General features: G+C 39.3%; 2 protein-coding genes across 2 annotated transcripts in view; one reads left to right on the top strand and one right to left on the bottom strand.

Annotated features, from left to right (window-relative positions):
• LOC147010159 (tolloid-like protein 2) overlaps positions 1–25,402 on the bottom strand; it is a 113,145-nt gene that overhangs the window by 51,086 nt on the left and 36,657 nt on the right. The window contains exons 6-7 of the mRNA XM_085860772.1: positions 19,515–19,639; positions 16,180–16,542 (exon numbers count right to left, since the gene is read on the bottom strand). Coding sequence (XP_085716898.1) covers positions 16,180–16,542; positions 19,515–19,639 — 488 coding nt within the window. The remainder of the gene's footprint in view (positions 1–16,179; positions 16,543–19,514; positions 19,640–25,402) is intronic.
• Positions 1–25,402, top strand: part of TMEM220 (transmembrane protein 220) — a 144,384-nt gene that overhangs the window by 91,480 nt on the left and 27,502 nt on the right. The window lies entirely within an intron of this gene.

The following is a 25,402-nucleotide window of genomic DNA, read 5'->3' as shown; positions in this document are numbered from 1 at the left end:
CTTTGAACTTAGGTTTTCTGACATTAATCTCTTTTTCACATTCTAATTTTGTAAATGTTTCTGATGGTTTCGTATTCATTGACGTGTGAATCGTGTCATTATACTTATCTACAATATCCTGAATAAAAGATTACCATTATTGTGAACCGAGTTGTGTGAATTTTTTTTATATAGTCTCTCTTTTAAGGTACGATTAAAACGTTCAATAACAATGGCTTTTCCTTCATTAAAGGTACTGTATAATGTAATAGTTATTTTTTAGAAAATTCATAAATGTCTTGTTATAAAACTCTCTACCCTCATCAGTCCACAATTTTTTTTAGGTTTTCTCTTACTTTTAGTAAATATCTGTTGAAAGGCTAACATACGAGTATTACCTGTTTTGTTTTTTAAAGGGACAACCCACGCATATCTACTCCTCAAATCAATAACGGTTAAAGCAGACTTGTACCCCTTATCATTATTGAGTTCAATCAAATCAGCGGACCAGATATAATCAACTTCCTTGGAATAAACCTTCCTTCTCTGAAACTTTGTGAATATTGGTTAATGTAATTCATCAGCTAATTGTTCTAAAGTCTGAATGACATCATTAGAGCCGATAAGCTTTTTGAATTTCCAAGTCCAAGTTTCAATTTAGCACTGATCATCTTCTTCACGATGAACCTATCAACTTTTTCTCTCAAGGTTGGATTTTGTATCAGAGACAAATTATACAACATTTCTCTATCGGCTTCATGTTTTTCTTCCAACGTTGTGGTATTCCCATAATCAATATCGTGCCTCGTGCACACTTCATCAACCCTATTGATGGGTTTACTCCATGGTTTAGGATTGTCTGCCTCATCTAATCTTTTATCCAAGTTTGTGCCTGGACCACAGAAAGAATACCCTGGTAGATGTAATTCCCCTAGTATTCCAGTAGTTGTAAATTTACTTCCTGATAAAAACCTTTGTATATCTCCTCCGAGTTTGTGTTTGGAGATAAATAGATTTTTTTTGAACCACACCGAACATATACCTTTTTGTATAACCCTGTTGTTTTTACTTTTAAAATATGAGATTTTTTAGTATTAGTTTTCTTTTTACATTTGAGACAATAACTCATTTATTTATGAGAAAAATTCCTACAGAGTGCAAAAACCTTTTTAGTTTCCAACATGCACATTTGAATCTTAATTTTTAAAACATAAAGAATCCTAAGAAACGTCTTTACTCTCTCCTCCATTTATTTGAGAAAAAAATGAAAAAAACTTTAATTAACATCAATATCTTCTCCTTGAAAACGATGTCAATAGACTTGTCAATTCTTTGTTTTCCTCCTCGGTGCGTTGAGATTTATTTATTTTCTGTAATACCTCCAATCATTTTTTAATCTCACTGGTTTCCATATTTTCATATTTATTTATTCTCTCTCTTTCCTCCCTCTCCTCCCTCTCCTCCTTCTCTCTCTTCTCCCTCTCATTATTTCTCTTCTCCCTCTCCTTCTCTTTCTTCTCTCTTTCCTCCTTCTCTCTCTTCTCCTTCTCCTCCTCCTCCTCTCTCTTCTCCTTTTCCTCCTCTTCTCTCTCTCCTCTTCTCTCTCTTCAACTTCTTCCTCGTCCCTTACTATCCTTGAATCACTTACACCCCATAGAATATCATACATATATTCATCAGGATTTCTTGTTATTCCTGTATCCAAAATATTTTTTTTTTACAACAGGAAACCAATAAAATTTATTCTGAATTTCTAAAAGAGCCTTACGTTTTCTTAACTTTATAATTTTTTCATTATTTAACATTTTAATTAACTCTAAAGTTGTCGGTTTATCAACATCAGCATAAAGCCAATCTTTTATTGAAAATACATCATTCTTATGTTGTAGAACATATTTATTAAAATACCGAATACCCTTTTCTTGAAGGTATGCTTGGACACAGAAATGATCATTTTCTTGAAGCCTTCTTGCTGTCATTTATGTATTAGAAATATATGACAGAATAATATTATGACAGAAATCACCTCCCCATCTTTCCATAGTTAAATCATTTTGTATTTCCTTACTTATTATATATAATCCTGTTTTTTCTGTTTTCATGATATAAACTAGGGCAAAACCATTATTATATTTACCCTTATTAAATTATTTTATTTGTTATTTACTAATCGTGCTTCCACAAAACTCATTCTCGATACCAAGTGGAGAATATTCTTCCTTACGAGACTGATTTAATTGTTCCAGGTCTTCTAGGTCAATTTTAAATGACCAATTATACCCTAAATCATTCATATCATACCCCCGTTGTTCTATTCTCAGACAAACGATACGCCCTTCTTTATAAAAAATTTCTTTCAATTGGAACTGTGAATTATGTATGACCTGGAGATAAAATCAACACTTCTGTATCTTTGGAATATACGGCCGCTTTATTTAAGGATATATATTGTGATAAATCACTTAATCTCACGAAGTCATTCGCGTCAGTAGGGCTTGGATAATTTTTTAATTTATAAGCATTTTTCATATTAATATTTTTTGTTATACTATATTTCTGTCATTCAGCCTGTGCCTTTGTGTAATAATTTGACAAATCAATTTCCAGTTCTTGGGATACACCAAAAATAGAACCATCTTTACCAATTTAAGTCATTCATATTATATTAAAAATAATGTCATTAAAAAATGTATTTTTGTTGAGTTGAAATAACACATATAGACATAATTGATCACAACACTTGGAATTTAATTCTTGGACTTGAAATGTTTGATAAGCACCATTCTGTAAGAATTTTATGACTTCAACAGGTGGTGGAAGACCAAAACTATCAAAATAATATTTATCTTGACGATTCAAAATACAAATCCAATGAGAACCGTTCCCATTATTATCTTCTAAGTTCATAATAATATTCTTTGTACGTTTAGACACGTTTGTTAATTCATCTCTCATACAAATAACCACATTATGAATTTTTAATTTCTTACAATATTTGACAAGTTGTAAATTTGATGTTATATTCTTTCCAAATTCTTTAAACCACTCATCAATGCTCATTTATTTATTAGAAAGATTTAAAACATTACCTCTTTTAGTTAATTTTACACCTGCTTGTGCGATAGAAGAAAGCATATCTCCAACAAACAATCTTGCTTTATCAGGCAGACTTTCAAGTTTTTCAGCAAAATCTACAATTACACCACTTCCACTAATTTGTTTCTCCAACTCTTTGTTATGTCTTTCCAATTATTTTTGAGCTCAGAGTTGAGCCTTCCTTTCGTTGGCAGTTTTCACATATGTTGAAATACCACCCGTCAATGCTCCAACCGCATTTAAACCAGCAAATAAAGGAATTAGAAATGGGAGAAATCCTCCACTCGTCTCTCTTATTGAATATTTTTTCAACATTGGTTTTGTCATTTTAATTTTAAGTGAGCCAGTATCATTCAAGATTTTAACCTGTTCTCTTGTGAGCAAAACATCAATTCTTACTGCTCCTTTTCTCTGAATTGTATTAATGTTAATCGTACAAGGCTTTTGATTTTGAACACAAGATGATAGTTTATGAAGATTGATTTGATTAACATATATCCCAGTTGGTACTTTGCCACTCATTTATTGAACAAAAAATTATGTGAGACTAATCATAACACCATTATCTGCATTAATCTGTAATTCTGTTTCTTCCAAAAGTAAACGATATGCATCAACTTCCTCACTCTCTCCTCTTTCAATGTAGAGGGAAGTGTCCACTCGATTAGACTTTATAGTTTCCTTTTGAGCACTCAGATCAAACGCATAGATTGTATCCAAACTTTTAAATGCTGTCATATCCAAAATAGGTTCTTTGTTTCCATTACTTTCACACACCTTTTGGTAAGACTTGTATGCTTCAGCATAATCATTTTTCCCCCAATTAATTTCCAATCTATCTCGTGGGTAAAATGTTCCATCCAGAGAAACACGAAGTTGTTTCACCTTAGCATTATCACTCAATGCATTATTCTTATCATTCGCAGTATCACTATCTGGCTTTTTAAAAATGATCCACAGATATCGTGGCTTTCCTTCCAGAACACCCAAATTCCACGTGTAAGTGATTTGGTTCAGTTTAACATGTTGACATCTTATTTTAAGGTATGTTACATTGAGTGGTTTCTTTCAGTTAAGTCTTCTATGCAACATCTCGTCTGTTTTAAGATTAGGAGTATATTCACTAATATACCAACTCATTTCATCAATTTCAAATTTATTCTGATCACCAAAAGCACTAGCAACACCAAAAAGTAATCTATTTTCATTATCATTCCTTTGTAGTTGAAATCTAATTTTAAGACCATACAGAACTTTATCATGATCTCAAAATCCAAATACAGTAATTCCCCGTTTCTCGCGGGGGTTATGTTCCAAACCTCCCCGCGCTAAGTGAAAATCCGCGATGAATGGACGCCTCCACAAAAAATCGACTTGTCTGGTCTGGTTGGTTTGGGAGTGATTGGGTTTGAGGTGCCGGAGATCGACTAGTCTGGTCTGGTCGGTTTGGCAGTGATTGGGTTTGAGGTTCCGGAGATCGACTCGTCTGGTCTGGTTGGTTTGGCAGTGATTGGGTTTGAGGTGCCGGAGATCGACTAGTCTGGTCTGGTCGGTTTTGAGGTGCTGGGTATGAGCAGTGCTCGTCCAACGGCGGCAAACCTTTTTCCTTCCCGAACCATATATCGAGCACCTTTACCTTAACCTTATCCTGGAACGTCCCAGGACCTTCCTCTGGCGCTTCGGTTCCTTGCCAGAAGCCTTAGAGGGTGCAGGGCGTTTGGGCGGCATCGTGGGGCTTGGAGAAAAAAACGTAGAAAATATTCGAAGTTCACAAGCGAAACTTTCTCGTGTTATGTGTTGTGTGACTGGTCGAGCACCACGCGTTATAATTTATTGCTTAAATAATTTATATTTTATATATTATTACCGCGATGTACCGGGGGAATCCACAGAAAAAATTAGTTACGTTCCAAGGGAAAACCCACGATGAACCGGGGGTGCGATAGGTGAACCGCGATGAAGCGGGGGTAGACTGTATACCTTTAAGAGGAACTGCCACAGTAAAACTATTAACTGCTTTTGTATCATCATTATACATTCCTTTCCTTTGACTATGTCCAGGGTCTGTGTTTGTTCCCGTTGACATATCAGAAATAAAACCTTTGACAGCCCCCTTTCCCATTCTATCACTGAATGTATATAGTGCAAATTTCATCATTTCAGATACAGCAGAGACATAATCAACCACTTCAACTTCTTGTGTTCCAAAGTACAAACGAACACTATCAAACATTTTCCAGAAGAAATCATTTACGAGAGCAGCGTTTGTGTTATTCCCAGCCTTAGTGAATGTAAATTTACACAACAAGAAACTTTCGAATAGATTCAAATAGGTTTGTTGATTATTTATTTCAAAACTATTTGTACCATTTGCATTCCAGTCTGTTCCAGTTATTGCATTTACCTTGAAGTAATCTTCTTTTTTAGTGGAGTTTGAGATGATTATAGTATCATCCAAATCAGAGATACTATCAATTGCTTCCATACTTGTATTTATTTAGGAAAAAACATGTTAAAACTTTTGAAACCCTGACCCAAGTATTTGAATTATTTTCTGTCGTTCTTGGAGAGACAACTGAGTTTTGCTTTTCTTAATTTCTTTTATTGCTTGTAATTTATGAGATTCCTTTTGGGTATCTTTTATACTCTATATAGCACCTGCTACATTTCCCACAGCAGAAGCAGTTGAAGCAATTAGGTCTTTATGTTTAAGAATAGTTGAACCGATACCCGTGAGAGTATCAATTATCCCATCTCCTCTTAATTGATGTCCGACACCCCTTTGTCTCTTAGGTTTATAGTATAATCTGCCAAGATACATACCTTCACCCTTGGAGTATGGGGAAAGGAACATCCCATCCCCTGTAATTATTTTCTATTTTCCCAACTCGTGTTTCCTTACAATAACCATCATATTTATTTCTTGGAAAACTTCACGTAGGTGAATTCTGAATGATATAACTTCTCCATTAAAAGAAATCATACGATTATCTTGGTCGGTTATCCTAAAATTTACTCTGTATATGGTTTTTCCTGACACAGGGAGATAAACCAGATTTTTGGGTTCCATATTGAATTAAAACCAATTGGGGTTGAGTATGCGCTGAATGAAAATATTGTATTTGTTCTTATTCCATCATTATAAGCACCATCAATCAAATCACAGTGAATTAATACCGAATTTATTCCTGAGGATATTTGAATGACATTATCACTGTAAAACATCCCATTAGTTTCAATCTTTTTTGAGGAGAAACCCAATAACTCTCTAAATGAATTATCAATTGTGAAATGAACCTTGTAGTTATTTTTAAGTTTAATCGTTGATTTTGAAGTATGTTTTTGAATATCTATAACAATATTTTTTGGTTCATCACCCTGTTCTTTCATAAGACAAACAATTTCGGAAGATATTTGAGAAATCTCATATGCTCCGGGTGAAACTGTTATCGTTTTGTATCCACTTCCTGGATTATAACTAAACTTGTCATTTTTCTCGGTTATATTAAATAAGGCATTATAAGTTTCCATGGACAATAAAGATGCCTCATATTCATTTGTTGTGTCAAGTTGTAGTGGTTATGGAAATGAAGATGTGTGGTCACTTGTTGTGAAATTGAAACTTAGGATTGTGCTTCTCATCTTATTTAATATGAGATAAAATGTCTTTGTATTGATATTTAGTAATTATTTTCATGTTCATCAACTGGTCTAAAATGGCTGATGCTTCATTAAAACAATTGTTATTTCCAGCCTTCTTACTACCGAGCAACAATAACAGTCTATTAACTAATTGTGATTGGTCATTTGGAAGAAAACTAACACCTGAACCAAGCCTACTTAAAGCCTGAATAATGTGTGTCTCCTTCTCATTCTTGCTACGTTTAACAGAAAGACTAACCCTATAATTAAGTGTCCAGCAGATCAATATATACTCTATAATCATTATTTTTCTTATCCAATGGTGTATCAAAATACTTTGATTCATCCCTCACAGTTGAACCTTGTCTTCCATCTTTTGTGAGAAGAAACATTAATCTCGGAGTTCGTTTAACAGGAGGTTCAGCAGAACTCAGGAACTTTAATTCATCATTAAATATCAATACCTTTTCTTGAACAAGATGAAATATTGCTGGTTGTTCTGTTGGAATGAGTCCTGCTTTGGTTTTTGAATCCACTGAATATTCATTGTTTTGAAGAGTATTCACAATATAATCAGGGGGTTGATTAATCTCTTCCAGTTGTTGAAATAAACCTTCATCATCATATTCTAATTATCCTATATGCTCTAATTCTTCCTCCGTCATTTGATTGAAATCTTTTTATATTTGAAGTTTTTTAGGAGTATATTCTATTGTGGGAACTGTGGAAACATCTATAATTTTTTCTTGGGAAGTTTTTAAAAGTGGTTTAAAAAAATTTCTCTTGTTAGAATGAGTTTCAAGTAAAGGGAGACTATTATATTGAAAACACTGATGGAGCTTTTAAGAATCATATTAAAATCAGGATTTTTAAATTTGGAGAACCCGGTCCATCGTCAATAGCTGAATCAATTGAAATAGTGAAACCTGATGTAGAAAAAGTTATTAAAAAGACATTAAAAGAAATGAAAACTTTAAAGTTTTATATGGGAGTGAAAATGAATATGAAAAGACAAGATGAAGAACAAACTCCTTCGATGAGAACAGATATTCATTTTATAACATCATTTCAAGATTTTCTGAATAGTGGGGTTTATGAAGAACTCTCAAGACAAGAGGAGGATGTTGATAATACAGTGGAAGGAAGTGGATTTAATATTTTAAAAAATCATCTTTTTAGATATACACATTCTAAAATCAGACCCCCTTAAAGCTTCTTCTTATATTGAATTACCAAAAGAAATAAAACTAAAGAAGGCAGTTGTTAATATTAAGAACAATGATAATAAATATTTTCTCTGGTCTGTTCTTGCTCACTTGCATCCACCAAATTGTAATTCAGAAAGAGTAAAACAATATATGAAATATGAGAATACCTTGGACTTAAAGATTTTAAATTCCCAATGCCACGAACAGATATTCCTAAATTTGAGAAAAAGAATAATCTTTCTATTAATGTATATGGATTAACTTGAGAGAATAAAGTTCAGGTATTAAAGATTTTAGAGAGAAATGAAGAAACACACATTGATCTTTTATATTTTAGTGTTGGAAAGAATTCACATTATACATAGATCAATAATTTATCAAGATTAACCTCTTCTCAGGTATTCAGAACAGCAAACAAAATATATCCTTGTAAGCGATGTCTTAATTCATTTCATACAAAAGAACGATTAGAACAACATTCAAAATATTGTCGTAATCATAAATCAGCTGTAATTACAATGTCTAAACCTGGTGAAAAGATTTCTTTTGAAGAATATAATAAATCTATTATGCACCCATTTGTGATATACGCTGATTTTGAATGTATCCTTAAAAAGATAAATACTGCTTCTCCTAATCCAAAAGAATCATATACAAATAAATATCAAAAATATATTCCTTGTGGTTTCTGTTATTATATCAAATCATCTGTTGGAGAAAAGTATAATAAATTTGAACATTATAGTGGAAAAAAAGCTTCACAAGAGTTTGTAAAACGATTAGAAAAGGATTGTATAAGACTAACTAAATTAATGAAAGAAACAAATGAATCGATGAAATTTACCGAAGAAGAAAAATTAGTATTTAAAAAGAACAATATCTGCCATATTTGTGAGGAGGAAATTGAGGGAGAGGTCAAAGTTCGGGATCATTGTCATCTTACTGGTAAATATAGAGGTCTCGCTCATTCCTGTTGTAATCTTAATTATAAGTTTCCTTCTTTTATTCCAGTCTTTCTTCACAACAGCGCCAACTATGATACACATCTATTTATAAATAAATGACCATTTTACAGCCATTTTTCCCTGCTGTGCAGGGATTGGGCTTTTTCTTGAGGCAATGTTTTATGGCCGGATGCCCTTCCTGACGCCAACCCTGGTCGCCTCTTACGACACACAGGGATATGGTACACCTATTCTTACCGGGGCATACACCAGGACCAGTACACTGGTACTCATTTCACCGACCTCGGAAGGATGACAGGCTGAGTCAACCCCCTGGTGTTAATTCAGCAGCCAACGGGGCTTGAACTCAGGACCCTGGGATCCCAAGCCACCACTCTAACCACTAAGCCAACACCAGGCTACATCTATTTATAAATGAACTTTCAAAAAACACCAGGGAATATTTATGCCATAACAAACACAAGTCAAAAGTATATTTCATTTACAAAAATGATATTCACAAAACCTTTAACTAGTATTAGGTTTCTAGATTCTTTCAAGTTTATGGGAACACCACTAGCCTACCTAGCATAAAATCTAAGCTCCATGGGCTCTTTTCCAAATCTTAATTCATTCTTTCCAAAAGAGGAAATTCTAACTTAAGAGGAAATTCAGATTAAAGAGAGAAATCAAAGTAAAGAGGAAATTCTAATTAATGAGGAAATTAATGAAGAAATTCTAACTGAATATGAAATTCTAATTATAAAGAAAATTCGAACAATGAATGAAATTCTAACTAAAGCGGAAATTCTGATTAAAGATGAAATTCTGATTAAAGAGGGAATTCTAACTCGAGAGGAAATTCAAACAAGGAATGAAATTAAAAGTAAAGAGAAAATTCTTACAAGTAAGGGAATTTATCCTTATGATTATATGGATTTATTTATGAGATTTAAAGAAACACAACTTCCTTCAAAAGAAAGTTTCTATAAAAGCCTTTACGAAGAAGAGACAAGTGATAAGGAATATAAGCACGCACAAGAAATTTGGAAATATTTAAGATAAAGAACCTTGGAGAATATCATGATTTATATCTAAAAACAGATGTTTTATTGTTAGCTGATGTGTTTGAAGCTTTTTGATCACTCTGTCATACTAAAAATTGTTATGGATTAGATCCTGCCCACTATTTCACAGCTCCTGGTGCAATGTTGAAAATGACAGAACAAGATATAGATTTAATCAGTGATGTAGATATGCTTTTGATGATTGAGAAGTCTAAGAGAGGTGGAATATCACAAGTATGTTCAAAAAGATATGCTAAAGCAAATAATAAATATCTTCCAAATTATGATAGTGAAAAAGATAGTAATTATTTGATGCATTTTGATGCGAATAATTTGTATGGATGGGCAATGTCTCAATCTCTTCCTTCTGGTAAATTAGAGTGGGTGGAAGAAAAGGATTATGAAAAGGTTTTGATGAATATTGTTATTTCTTCTCAATAGGAATTGAATGAGGAAGAAGGTTATTATTATCTTGCCAAAACAAAGTTTTTGCAAAATATGTTAGTCAGCTTGTATGTTTTTTTTTTGTTTGTTTGTTTGTTTGTCTATAATCACGTATAAAAAATTCTGCAGAGCACAGTTATCATTGGAAATTTTTGTAACTTCACATATCAGAGGCCTATGGAGGTCCCTTTCAGTGCACAAAATTTTGAAGGTCAAGGTCAAAGGACAAGGTCACTTTGTCGCAAATCAGGGGAGTCGACGAAACCCTTATTTTTTGAGTAATTTTGATCGGATCGTCTTCAAACTTCATGGGAATATAGTTCATGGTTTGGCACTCAGCTGATTAATTTTTGGTGGCGATTGGCCTTGACCTTCATGGTTAGCGCCTGAGGTCAAACATATTTGACCCCAAGGTCAAATTTTCAAGTTTTAGGAACCATATCGTGTCATACCTCAAATTGAACACCTCGATGAGTGCTTTTTAGATATGTCAAGCTTGAGACATTATGACGTCATTTGGTGACGTAAAGAGGCAAACGCATATTTTTCATGGTTACTCTGTAGAACGATTCTCATCGGAATCTCTCGTAGGCAGATATTCCTCAAGGAGTCGCTCCTGGTGGATAGCAGCTCTGTTCACCTCAGTGTGACCTTAAAGAAGTCACACGTGGTCACCTTTTGGCAAGATACGGGTCAACCTGCGGGTGACATTGTTTTTTTTTTATTTTGAAGTTGATTTGAGGTACCCGAGTGATCTTCATAATAAGCATAAAGACCTTCCTTTTGCATGTGAGAAAGAAACCCCAAAGAAAGAATGATTCAGTGATAATCATAAAAGTTTTAATACTAAAGGTAAATCAACAGAAAAGTTATTAACAACATCTATATCTATAAAACGGAGGGTGTGTGTGTGTGTGTGTGTGTGTGTGTGTGTGCGTGTGTGTGTGTGTGTGTGTGTGTGTGTGTGTGTGTGTGTGTGTATGGTTGTTATGCATTTCCACAAACTCCAACTGATTCCATTCAAATTCGGTACGATTATGGGTTTTGGGTCAGCTTAGGTCATGGGCTATAAATTTTTTCCATAATACTTCCGATATTCGAAAAAAAATCGATAAATCCATATCCCTTATGGGATTTTCCATTCAAATCCACTCAAGTTTAAGGCCTACAGGGGACGCAAATTTCCACTTTGCCCCGGGTGCCGTTTACCTCTGCTACGCCACTGCCGAAAAAATCGATAATTTCATTCTTGCACTTCCCACTCGACTCCCCAAATAAGCTTAGACGCAATTTCTTTTTAATTGGTCGGCCTCCCTACCTTTTCTGCTGCATACACTGCATTCGTGTATTGTGCTTGTGGTGCATGCGAGAAATTTAAGGTGTTAATTTACGTTAAGATGACGAAATCGATCCCGTGCATGCAGTTAATTAACGCTAATTAACGTTAAGATGACGAAATCGATTCAGTGCATGCAGTTCACGCTGTGCACGCGTGCAAGCATTTTGTGCATGACCTCATTGCGCATGTCCTATTGGTTGCTTAAGGTCATTGCCCTTAGCTTTACTTTTGCACCGATCACTCACGTATGGTTTGGGATGCAACTCATTTGTCATTGGTCAGGCTATGCCGAGGAAAAACGTGTCACATTTTCTCCTGTTCCGCTATTGTCCGGTCGCATCTTTAGTGCTGTGGACTACCGATTATCCTTTTTCCTGTGATTGTGCTTCTGCTGTTTCCCGTTCTGACGTCGTTTCTTAAACGTTCGGAGGAACAATCCTGAGCTCGGCTGATTTTCAAACGCCGTTCGGTTTCACTAACATCACACTTCCTATCTGTGAGTTATTACTTTTGCGTTTAAACACTCCCCCTTTTTTACATATTGTTTTTTCGATATAAACCCCAACTTACAAATTTACCCGTCTGAGTCGTACTCTACCCCACAATTTTTTTTGTTCCAAAAACCGTACTTCTTTTCAATCTCGGTTTACCTTTTTCGATAATGCCGCCTAAAAAGAGGGTTTGTCTTGGGCGTCGAAGAGCGTTAGCCACGACTCGAAGGGTTTCTAGGGCAAACGAGTCGCTCGAGGAAACTACCGCCCGACTTTCACAGAATGCCCTGCGCACAGCGGAAATCAGGGCTTCAGAGGGCGATGAACAGCGGGTGGTTCGGCTTTCCAGGAACGCTGCTGCAACAGCTGCTTACAGGGCTCTAGAGGGTATTGAGCAGCAATCGGTTCGGCGTTCCAGGAACACTGCTGCAACAGCTGCTTCCAGGGCTTCGGAGGGCGATGAACAGCAGGCGGTTCGTCATTCCAGGAACGCTTCTGGAACAGCTCTTTCTTGGTCTACTGAGACTCCACAAGAGCGACGCACAAAGTTAGACGGTAATAGTCAACGGCGGGACAACATCTGTGGCGTCACGTGCCTAAACAAACAGTTTTGGTTTCGAAAAGCTTTTCAGTACGAGGCCGAAGTTAACTATTCCATGCGTGGTGACATACAAATTGGTGAGATGCACTTCATCTGCCAATTTTGTCGTCCCCTTAAGTGGGATGGGGAGTCGCCAGGGATGTGCTGCTCCAACGGTAAGGTCCGTCTACCTCCACTTGAGGAACCGCCACAGCCTTTAAGGGACCTGCTTGCAGAGTCTTCATTGACTTCAAATAGTTTCCTTAAGCTCATCAGGAAATATAACAGTGCCTTCCAAATGACCTCTTTCGGGGTGCATGTTGTTAGGGAAGGGGGTTGGATGTCTACGTTCAAAGTTCAGGGTCAGGTTTACCATCTAATCGGGTTGTTGCTCCCTTCGCAAAACTGTAAACCTTCGTTTTTGCAGATTTACTTCATTGCTGACGACAACAAACAGGCCGATGCACGAATTTATATTTTCCCTCCACCTGAGGACGACGAAGAACATGACACCTTAGACAGGGACATGCTGCTTAGCTTGCAACGCATGCTGCATGATAAAAATAATTACATTCGGAGTTTTAAGTGCGCCTTAGAGTCAGCCCCATCCCCTACTTTTTCCGTTGTCATTGATGCGGATAAGGGGCCTGCGGGGGAGCACGCCCGCCGATACAATGCCCCTTCATATAACGAGGTCGCCATACTCCTCCATGGGGACCAGCGTAAAAAGTGGGACATTGTTTTGCACAGTCGCGATAGCCGTCTTCAACGAATCAATGAAACGCACCGGTCATATGACGCCCTACAATATCCGCTCCTATTCCCTTGCGGTGCAAACGTAGGCAAAATTGGCCTTTTGAGTTTTCGTTTCAGTAGCTGCCTTTTAATGACTCCCCCACGGCTTTCCAAGGTGCAGCGCTTCTTAGTCTTGTGTGAAAGGACTCACTGCGACTTCTAGCCAACTCCCGTTTTGCCCGGAATTACTCACCTCAACGCTCCTTCCATTTACAGCCCTCAGTGGACCCATACAGGTATGCATTTAACCATAGAAGAATCATAGTACGGTAGAATTTATTTCACCTTCAAATCTTTCGCTATTTCAGGTGCCCATCAAACAGCCGTCCACAATCAGAATGCCCTCTCAGTTGCAAGTTCGCCAAGAGAACAATTCCGCCGTTCTGAAAACCTAACTCATCTTTTGCGTGTTACTTCCCCCCTTTTATCCGCCTATAAATACATCATTTCACCCTACGTTTTCTACGGTACCATACAGGTCCGGATCGAAGAGTCTTTACGCGCTTTAGGGCCGTCAATTATGAGGTAGTAAGCGTTTAACTGTTTAGTGGTGGAGCTACGCTTATTGTGGCTTTCAGCAGCTATTCAGGAAATTTGCAAGAAATCCCGAGCAACGCCGGGCTTTACTGCTAGTGATGGATAAAGAGGAATATGTTTTGCATCAGAGAAGCTTGAAACAGTTTTTGGGAGAAGGATTGAGAATAGCTAAAATTCATAGAGTTTTAAAATTTAAACAAAGTCCTTGGATGAAAAAGAATATTAAATTCAATACAGATATGAGAACAAATACAAAAGTAAAATTTGAAGGGGAATTCTATAAATTCATGAATAATGCTGTCTTTGGAAAGACAATGGAGAATGTTAGAAACAGGCAAAACATTAGATTTGCAACATCTTGGAAAGAAGCTTCTAGATTGATAAATAAACCAAGTTTTGAGAGAGAAGAGTTTTTTTCAGAGAACTTTTCTGCTATTCATATGGAAAAGGAAAGTATTGTAATGGATAAACCAATTTATATTGGAACAGCAGTTCTTGATTTATCAAAGATATTGATGTATGATTATTTGTATAATGGCTTAAAGAAAGAGTATGGTGAAAATGTTTCATTGTTGTATATGGACACTGATAGTTTTATTCTAGATATAAAAACTGATGATGTTTATAAAGATATGGAGAAAAATATTGGAGTATATGATACAAGTAATTTTAGTAAGAAGAGCGAGTTATTTTCAAAAAAGAATGAAAAGGTTATTGGTAAGTTTAAGGATGAGTTGGGTGGAAAAGTAATGAGTGAGTTTATTGGATTGAGAGCAAAGGCATATGCTTATAAGTATGGTGATCAGATTGATAAAAGGTTAAAGGGAATAAAGAAATATGTAATAAAGAAATCAATAACTTTTAGAAATTATTATAATTGTTTGATGAATAAGAAAGAAGAATATAGGAAAATGAATACAATAAGAAGTTATAAACATAAGATATATATATAGTGAAGAAGTAAATAAGAAGGCATTCGGAGCCTTTGATGATAAGAGATTTATTTTAGATAATGGAATAGATTATGTTCCATATGGATATTGTATGATAGAGTGAATATTTAATCATAGAGTATATAGAATAGATTGTGTTCCATATGGACACAAGTTTTAACTAAATAGAATATGGGTTGGGGATTTTAAGGGCTACCGCCGCCTTTTTCACAATATATAAATGGTCGAACCAAGTATTAATCAAACTGAAGAGTGGATAAAATCTCAGTCTTGGTATATAAATGGAAAACATAATGAATGTGAAAAATATCAAATAAGTATTATTGAAAAAATAACTAAAACAAAGGTAAATAAAACAAATAAACGAATCAATTTAAAAACTAGTAAGTTGGAGGATGTAAAGAAAAAAATAAATATCCTTGAATGGACTGAAAATTTTGATGGTTATCAATTGAACAATGGAAAAATAATTTACTACAATCTCAAAATGATATGCAACTCAGGAGGTGGTCAAACAAGAGCATTAGGAGAAGTTTATCATTTCATAATGACACAAAAGGGGTATCTTGAAAAATATAAAGATTCAAATGTTTTATTTTTAAATATTTTAGATGGGGATTATTGTGCAAAGAAAATCAAACTATTGAAGGAATTTGAGAATGAACAAATCTTTATTGGTTCAATGAGTGAGCTAAACAATATGCATTGGTTATTTGAAAAAAAAGTGCTCCTTGGCTAAAAGGGGAGGCTATTAAAATCTCCATTCACTTACATGTTTTAGATATTTCAACAGCAGAGAATTCAACAGGTTGGGATAAAAAGGAGGTTTATTTTTTATGGAAAAAAATATGAATCGCTGAGAATCCCCATTCACTTAACATGAGGGAAAGTGAGCCAGAATCAGTATATCTACCCTACTCACGGTGTATTTTCATACCTTGAGAAATATGAGAAGTCGAGAACTTCCCTGTATTTTTTGATTTTTCATTCATAAAAGTCCACGTCAATCTTGAACGATTACACTCATAGTTCACTTGCAATCAGGAAGGCCAAATTATAAAGTACTGTATTTACAAAGCATCACAACAGGAGGCAACATGGTACCTGGAGTATAGTAAAAGCGATATCCAGTGTCAGATCCAGATGCATCCGATATAAAACGCAACAGCAGGTGCCGACCAGTTGATGTGATTGAATCAAACCCTGATTGGCCACAATATGTGCCAATCAAAGAAGCATCATCAGTGTTGCCATCCCATATACTGAGAGTGTCACCAGCAGTCGTGCAATCCAATTGGTTGGCTCCTTCAGGGAGGTGTAGATTGAAGTGGATCTTTTTCAAGTCAATGATCTTTCCTTCTATGACTTCTATCAAGTAATTACATGTTTGATTGGCTGGATAAGAATGTGGCCAATGAACAGAGCTTGGGAAACCTTCAACATCTGATGTGAATGTGACATTGCAGTCTGCAAGTAATGGGATAAAACACTGGTTAGTTGAAGACCAATGAAGCTCTTAAAAAAAAAAAACTAAAAGGGCACTTGGTGTAGTGCATACCTCCGCCACGTAATGCCTGATCCACGAGAACATATCGGGCCCAATACATTTTTGAAATATGATATACAGAACTATATCGTTTTTGGCCCGATGTCTCAACGGTGAAGAATCAATTAAAAAAAAAATTAAATAACTCTCGTATCCAGATCCGGATTCGGATCTTCACCTAAATCGAATCAATTCGTCCTTGCGACACATTCAACCTGTCCACCAAGTTTCATCCGAATGCGTCCACAACTTTTTGAGATATCGTGCTATATATTAGTTTAGCCCTATCCCTCAATGGTGAAGAATCACTTAAAAAAAATTATAGTAGCTGGATCCGGAACCGGATCTTCACCAAAATATAATTAGTTCGTCCTTGTCGCACGCCGAGCCTGTCCACAAAATTTAATCTGGATCCGTCCACAACTTTTTGAGATATCCTGCACACAGACAAACAGACAAGCCTGTAAGCGACATGGGTGGTCACTATATAATTGCATACTAGTCATACAGTTTTTGATGGATCGGGCTGAAATTTTTTGACAAAGAGGTTGATTATAGTGCGCATAAAAGCGCGGAAGCCGATTTTTGATTTTCGAAAAAAATATAGATATAAATATTTTTCGGATTTTTTCAAAAATTTCAAAGTCCCGTTGCTCGGCAACGGTGGCGTCCATAGCAACGGTACTCAAAAGCATATAACTAGATCCTGGTATGAACCTACCAGTCAAGTTTCATCAAAATCGGTTGACTCCTCTGGCCTCCAGAGCTGTCCATTACATACATACAGACAGACGGAAAACCTGAGAATAACGATAGTCTAGCAATCACCCAATAGAGAGGAGAGAGGAGATTGGGACCATACTCTGTGCAGAGTGTTGGTGTTGCTCAAGCAGTCTCCTTGGCTATTGGGCACAATCCTGGATGGGTGGCCACTCCGACACAGTAAACAAATAGAAAGGGGTGAAAACATGACCTCCTTCACCTTCGGTGGCGGAGGTAATACATAAAGTTCGTTAAAGCTTACTAGTCCTTCCTATTCAGGTGTTTACAAGTAGTAAGTAGTACTGTACTGACCATATAAACATTTCACCAGCTTTCAGGAGCTTATCATTAACCACATCACAATATACTGTACAATTGGTGTCCTTTTGGAAGAATCATTTTTCCATTAATCAATTTTCAAATATTTAATTCTTTCAAATCATTTAATCATTTCCAATTTTCAATAATTTTTTTCCCCCCAAATTTAAATGTTTTTTTTCTTCCTATTTTCAATGATTTTTTTTTTTTTCAATCTTCAAACACGTATTTAATTTTTCAAAATATTTAATTATTCCATTTTAAAGTACCACAATTATTTTTTAAAGTTAAAAAAAATTGTTTAATTTTCTTCAATTTCTGTAATATTGTGATGGTTTAGGAAATGTACCCCCTGGTGAGAGCATTCAAGTACACACAGGATTCCCCACAATGAGTTATTTCATTAGTTTATGTGCCAGATAGACCTTTGCCCCATTGTCCAGGGGTTTTGCTGGTCCGTGCGTTGAGGTTAGTCTGTGTATTCCCAATGCGATCTTCCCTCTCTACCCGCTATTTAATCTCCTCCATCCACCAACAATCTGCTTCACCAAATCTCAATTGAACAACCCATCTTTCATCCCATCGGTCTTTCCCTCAACCCCGCAGTCGGTTTATTCTCGTCCTTCAGTATCCACTCTCTCCACACATTTTTTTATTATTCACCAATTACCATCCGTTCATCTGACATTTCACTATTAACTCTTTTATTTTTCACCATCTGCCCATCCATCGCTCACCGTAAACAATTAATCCTCTGGAGTGGAACTGAATTACTTTCTGTTGTGTCCTAAAATACTCGAAGCACGAGGAATTCCAAGAACGAGAACGAGGAGGGGCACCCGCCCCCCAGCGGATGCGCACCAATGAGGAAGATGCTCACGTGACGTTTTGCTCCCTCAAAACCACACCTAGCTAAAGGAGCTGGAAGGGACGGAACGCAAGGAGCATTCGCGGCCGCTGTTGACCCCTCGGGGATGCTGTTTGTCGATGCCCCGGGTGCTGTTGTTGATGCTGCACCAAGGGCGCCGCGAATGTGTCTCAGACTGCCTGTTCCAGATTGTCTGCCGGAGTGCAGGTCATGCTGGACCCAGCTACGCTGGTATATGAGGTGCAGGAATGAGTCATGCGAGGACCTGAGGTGAGTGTCCCATGAACCAAGGAGCTCAGTGCCGTTCCCGAGGTGTCACACAGCTCCATGCACACTCGCACCACACACTTCCGACATGCTTTTGACACTTCACCGCTTACCCTGGGTTCGATAGAGGGTCCATGTGTGTGATGCTGTGTCAGTCTTTTGTATCAGTTGTGTGGCCTGTGTTGTACTTAATTAATGAAGTCCATCGTTACAGTTCCTATATGATTTGCTTCGTGAATCGTTTTGCCTTCAGTGTCTCCCGTCCCTTGACGTTGTAAGTGTATAGATTGCATTTCATTGTGTTTGACCTTGTGCCATGAAGCTGGTATAAAAACTCCATTTGGAATAGCAAAAGCATGATGTTTACACACATGTTTTGGAAACAACAGTGTTCGAGTCGCAAACTGAGTTTCAAGCATGGCAGTCTAGAACTCTACAACTTGCACTCTCAACTTTAACTTCAAGCTTCCAAAAAGATCACCCGGCTAGCTTGCGGGTCTTAGCCTGGCGGGCAGGAAATAACACCTTGGGTCGCTGAGGTCCCTGGTTCAGCCTGTAACACTCGTAGTCTGGAGTGACGTTTGGGACCGGGTTAGAATCCTGTCACCCGTAACAAGTGGTATTACAAAGTGTCAATAAATAATTTGTCTTTGCATCAGAAAAGTTGAAAGGTCTCACCCCAGAACTGCTTGATCTCAAAGTGGTCCATTAATTGAGACACATTTGTTTGTAGTCCGCCAGTGTCACGCTCTGAATGAGTGCTCAAGTGACATTTTTGGGTTGACAGATCATAATCAAAAGACCTGCAAGACAAACATGCAATTATAACATGACATTCTTATGAACTCACCATTTTCTGCCTGTCTTTAACACTTCCTCAGGTGTGGGTGGAATATCACCACCCACGCTCTCAAATCCTTCTGTGCCAAACGAGCATTTCCTCCTTCAGTTTGATTCATCATAATCCTTCTCTTCGGCTGCACATCACAAACTTAGCATTGCATGTCAGGCAAAGATCCTAACCCCCCTCTCCCCACTCTTCCCCACACTCCCCCCCCCCAAAAAAAAATCATATCTTCTCAATGAGAATGTTTAGCCAAAGCAAAGTTATGGAATCCACAACCACTGCTGAGATCAATTTGTTTCTCTTTTCTAATGGATACCGATTCCCAGTTTGCGATGCATCCCGATGAACACTGGAAAAGCCGCATCTCTTCTCACAAGGGTAGTTTGGACGTGTATCTCGACATGTATCCATTTGTTTGCAGATTTATCTATCACACACCGATCTATTGATCGTAGATTATCGTTATTAGACTATTTATCATGTTTATGTAAGAATCCAAGCCCCCTCCCGATGAAACACTGTCCCAGCTAAACGATAATGCAAATCACCAAATAAGACTCATGTAATGAAGGCACAACAAAATTGCTGAAAATATAATATCTCCTATCCTGGTATTCAATCTTCTCCCTGTCAGTCTGAGAGCCATTTCAAAGGTTTGGTGGTACGGCCTTGCCAATCCATACAACCAACCATCCTCACTGGGTGACAGCCATGTTCGGCCAGAAGGGGATAATGAGAGTAAGAGAGATTAGTAATGTCATGAATAAGCATCCAGCATAAATGTGTGGTTTCTGTGTAAAATGATACGACACATGTTGAAGTGTGTGCAGAATCTGATGAATGTGGCCCCTCACTTCCCTAATGTGTCTTCCACCCTCACCATTCCTCCCCTATTTCTCCTTCAATTTGTTCCCTTCGTAATGTCTGCTTTAATAAATCATCTCCAGCTCCGCAAGCCAGCAAATCCACCCCTCGAGGAAGGCAATAAGCACAGCCTCGTGACCGTGTGCAAGGTAAGAGCCATGATGGGACTGGCAGTCTCACGGACCCGCTTGAGGTGCGAGAAACCTCAGAAGCTGCTGGGAGCTATGAGAAGCTGGGTGGTGAGCCAATGAGGATGCAGCTACGCATGGTCATGAGGTAATAAAGGCAGAGGGGGCGAGGGGAAACAGACAGTTGAATTGAGTTCCAGTCCAGTTCAGCGGAGTGGAGAGAACGGACAGCTGGGTTGAGTCTCGTGGATTCCAGCGAGCCTGGAATAGAAAAGCGCGAGCCTGACAATGGAGAGGGCTTCAAACGAGAGGGAGAGTTGGACAATAAACTGAGGATGATGGTCTGAGCATCGGACAGGAAAAAACACACATGTGCGTTTGCCCGGAGCGATGAGCCCAGATGTGATCCAGCCTGTCATCTCTTCTGCTGAGACCACCACTGCCACCAGCCATCACCATCCTGCACAAGCATCATGGAGGAACAACGTTCTTTCTGTGATCTATCCCTGTTTTTAGTGCATGTCAGCGATTGGGCCATAAGATATTTTGCGTAAGCCATCAGGATCTCATGAGCACTGTGGAAATCAATATGAGGGAAATTGTTGCAATCGGTGTTGCTTGCTTCCTGTTCTTCCCTCTCCATCATTCCCTAATGAATCCTGTTTCTCCCACTGGCGTGTCGGCCGGGTGCGCAGTTCAAATTGGGAATGGTAATTAACAACAGTCAGGCCACGGCGTTATAAATTGGTACAAAACCCCATTGTTAGGTGGTTTTAAAATGCAGCGGTTTGCACCAAGTTGTCACTCGGTGCCCATCCTCTAGATTCCAGAAGGATGAACTCGAGTTTGTGATATATCTGTATGTGATATATTGTTGCGAATCTGGAGGCCATGAGCACACAACAGCCAGAGTCCCTATAGATCAGTTATATCGGTAAGGCCTAAGTCATATTTGCCACGGCGGCCGTGGGGTCTCCAAAATCTACGGCCACTAGCAATTATACGGCGGCCACAGTATTTCCACGGTCACACAATGTAGCAGTCACATATGTTTTTTTTTTTTTTTCGGGGAGCCGCACGGCGTATTTAAAAATTGTGGAGACCGAAAACGTGGGGTTGCCGTACGGTCTTTGATTTGATGTCGCACGGTGACCTTAAGGGGGCCCTGCGGCGGCCATAGAATTTTCAAGGCAGTCTCAAGGTGCCCGCAAGGCGACCGCAGGGGGGCCCGAAGGCGAACGTGCGGCCAGACGGACAGTAACGAGTGGGTTCATTTTTTTTTTTTTAACCAGTTCTTTTGTTTCGGCTTGTCAAATTGCTATGGGGAACGTAGAAATGAAAAAAGTTATAACTCTGCGCTATAATTCCACGGCGACCCCTACGGCCTGTAAAAGATAGCCAAACGGCGTAGGGCCACTGCAGAAACTCTGCGGCCGCCGCACGTTTCTGTCAATTCAGACGGCGTACAGCCACCGTATCCTCGTCATAGAGCAAATGTGACTTAGGCCTAAGTATGTGTTTCTAGTTAGAATCCATCCCCTGTGTCTAATGGGAATTAAGTGTACGTGCGCTGTGGGTTATTTTATAGATAGGATTTTTTTACATCTTCACTTACAACTACAACACCTTCGCTCCATCCTGACGCCATGACGATCGTGGCATTCTTCGCGCACTCGCCAGCAAGCGGGTATGTGGGCGGAGTCTAACATAGGCATGGCGTCCCTCTTTAGCCAATCGGCAAGGAGCGGCCAATTTGAATCACCCGCCCCGTTTCCGACTCGGCACCATCGCCATTACGCACGTGGCCGAAGGCGAGGAGGTGGGCGGAGCCACAAACGCCTCCAATCGGGACTCCACCCAAAGGGTGGGAGTTGCCCCGCATACCGTGGGCCTGTCCAAGGGGAGACGGACAGGGAATCACACGATGGGTCCGACCAATCAAGAGGCGAGTGGCCAGGAGAAGAGGCCCCTTCCTCCCAAAGAGAAAGAGTGTGGTGGTCTGGACAAGCGTTCAGGAGAGGACGGAGTTCGAGGGATCGTGGCGTTTGTCAAGCAGCCGGTCATCATGTGTGAGGCACTTCCAACCTGGCATCCAAAGCCAGTGAGTGGTTGTCGACAAGAGTGCATTGTGGAGAGACGGAGGTCACGGCGATAGCGGTCTGCAGTCTTGAGGCTAGCAACGCCAACGTCGTGGGTTTGAGACCCACCGTGGAGGTTCGGGTCGGTGTGACCGCACGAGGCGGGACAGGTACCCCGGCCCGGCTCTACTGATTGAAGACCATTGAGGTCCATTTCTTTTGGGTGTGCGTGTCTGTGTGCGGGCCTGTCTTGTCAAGTAGAATTAAGTGCTTTTGCTTGTACATTGTCTGCATTTCTTATAGTCGGATAACTCTGCTCTTCTGTGTTCCCTCCCTGCCTATTGTAAATAAATATCCCTTTTGTTAAATGTTCCAGCTCGTTTCTGTGTTTCTTTCATTGGCTTAGCACGGTGCGTGTTGGAAAATTGGGAAGCGGCAAATTGTGCATTTGGTCCGGCGCGGCTCTGGTAACTCCGCTCGGTTACACCGGATCCGAGCCGTTACCTGCGACTCGAATCGGACAGAGTCGGCCGAGGGTGTGATTTCCCCGGTAGTTGGATGGCGTGAGTACTTAGGTAAATTGGAGTTAGACAAGTGGACCCTACCTCACGCCGTCGAAATATTGGCGACCACAGTCCTGTAAGGGACCCGTGTGTTTCGGAGTTCTCCGAGAAGCACGATCTTGATTCCGGGTGTTTAGTGGAGCCGACTCAACTGCTCCACCTAGCGGTCGTGCTCGCCGCCGACACCCGGCTCCACAACAATATCTCTATGCCTGGTGTTGGCTTAATGGTTTGGGTGGTGGGCTTGGGATCCTAGGATGCTGAGTTCAAATCCCATTCGGCTGTTGAATTAACACCAGGTGGGGTTGACTCTGCCTGTCATCCTTCCGAGGTCGGCAAAATGAGTGCCAGCATGCTGGTATACTGTGTCGGAGTGGCGACCCGTCCAGGATTGTTCCTAATAGCCAAGAAGACTGCTTAGGCGGCACCAACGCTCTGCACAGAGTATGGTCCTAATGGATGGATGGATGTTGAATTAATACCAGGTGGGGTTGACTCTGCCTGTCATCCTTCAGAGATTGGCAAAATAAGTACCAGCTTGCTGGTATCCTGTGTCGGAGTGGTGACCTGTCCAGGATTGTGTCCAATAGCCAAGGAGACTGCTCAGTCAGCACCAAAGCTCTGAACAGAGTATGGTTCCGATGGATATATCTCGAGTTTCTGTACATCAGACACCAAAGTGAAGATATTCTCAGATTTCCCAGCCGACAGCCTTCGAGGACCATCGGTTGCTAAATTGGTGACCATCTGGATGGACGATTTGACCACATTTCCACCCACAGGCCATCGTTACATTGTCACAGCCAAATGATAACACAAATCATCAAATAAGACTCACGTAATGAAGACACAACAGAATTGCTGAAAATATGATCTCCTGACCCTGTTATTGAATTATCTCCCGATCAATCTGTGAGAGCCATTTCAAAGGTTTGGTGTAAGGCCTTGCCAATCACTACTACCACCCTCCCTCACAAGGTGGTGGTAATGTACAAAGATATACAAAGAATATTGACACACGAGCAAGCCATTTTGCCATCATGCCTGTGCTCTATCAACACCAGATTAATTAAATATTATCGGTTGATACACTTCATTTTATTGTGGAGGGTGTGGGAAGAGAACAGTGGGACCATGGGCAGGTGCTGCTGCCCATTACAGCTGAACAATGGACAGGGTCACAATCCAAGCGAGAAAATCAAATAGAGATATACTTACAATTATATTATTTTATGTTCTGTTTGGAAAACCTCCACAGGAGATTCTTCAGCTTCTGCTGGAATATCTTGGGGACCATTCCCCTTAAGATGAAACCATATGCAGGAGGTAGGTAAATACCATTCAAATTGGTTGTGAGGACGTTGATGATTTTGCATATGAAGGCCGACTAATCCCTGCAACTGAGGAGGAATGGGCTCAGAAGGTTGACGCTGAAACAGAACCGACACGCAACTGCGGCATGAGGATTGCACATGATTGCATTTTGCTTGCAACCATGTTCCACATACTGACCGAAAAACTGTAAAATAGAGAAATTTGGAAAAAATGGGTTCTCCATGTGCTCAACAACGTTTGGCTGGCCACATGCATGTCAGTGTGCACAACACATCTGCAGCTATTGACAAATCGAGTGTGATGCGTTTCTGGAGCACATGTTGGAAGCGGCCACAAAGGGTGCATTCATTTGATCCACAGCTGAAGAGGCAAATTGCTGATTGGCGGTCACCAGTCACCAATAAAGAAAATCATTCGTCACAATCAGAGAGCACCAAAGGTAATGCTCATCACGTTCTTCTCCTACTGTGGTATTGTGCTCAACCACCATGCGCTCTCGAATCAGATTGCGAATGGTACGTGTGTGAAGAATGTACCGAGTGTAAACAATGAGGCCAGCGCTGCGTTGGAAGCAGTCCAAATTGCTGAACAATGGTACGAATATACTCGAGCACTTCATCATCAGTGCGACATGCAGTCCTCCCTGCGAAAGTGAGGTCGGGTGTTTCTTCCATGTATTCCTCAATTATCATCCTAACCTGTCATCATGTCATTACTTCCTGTTTCTGAAGAAGGAAACATCTTGATACGG

Source organism: Eptatretus burgeri, chromosome 17 (assembly GCF_056783735.1).
Source record: "Eptatretus burgeri isolate ZD-2024b chromosome 17, Ebu_testis_v1, whole genome shotgun sequence".
NCBI classification, from domain to species: Eukaryota; Metazoa; Chordata; class Myxini; order Myxiniformes; family Myxinidae; genus Eptatretus; species Eptatretus burgeri.
The sequence above is the reverse complement of the archived record's forward strand: the minus strand, read 5'-3'. Positions and strand labels throughout refer to the sequence as shown.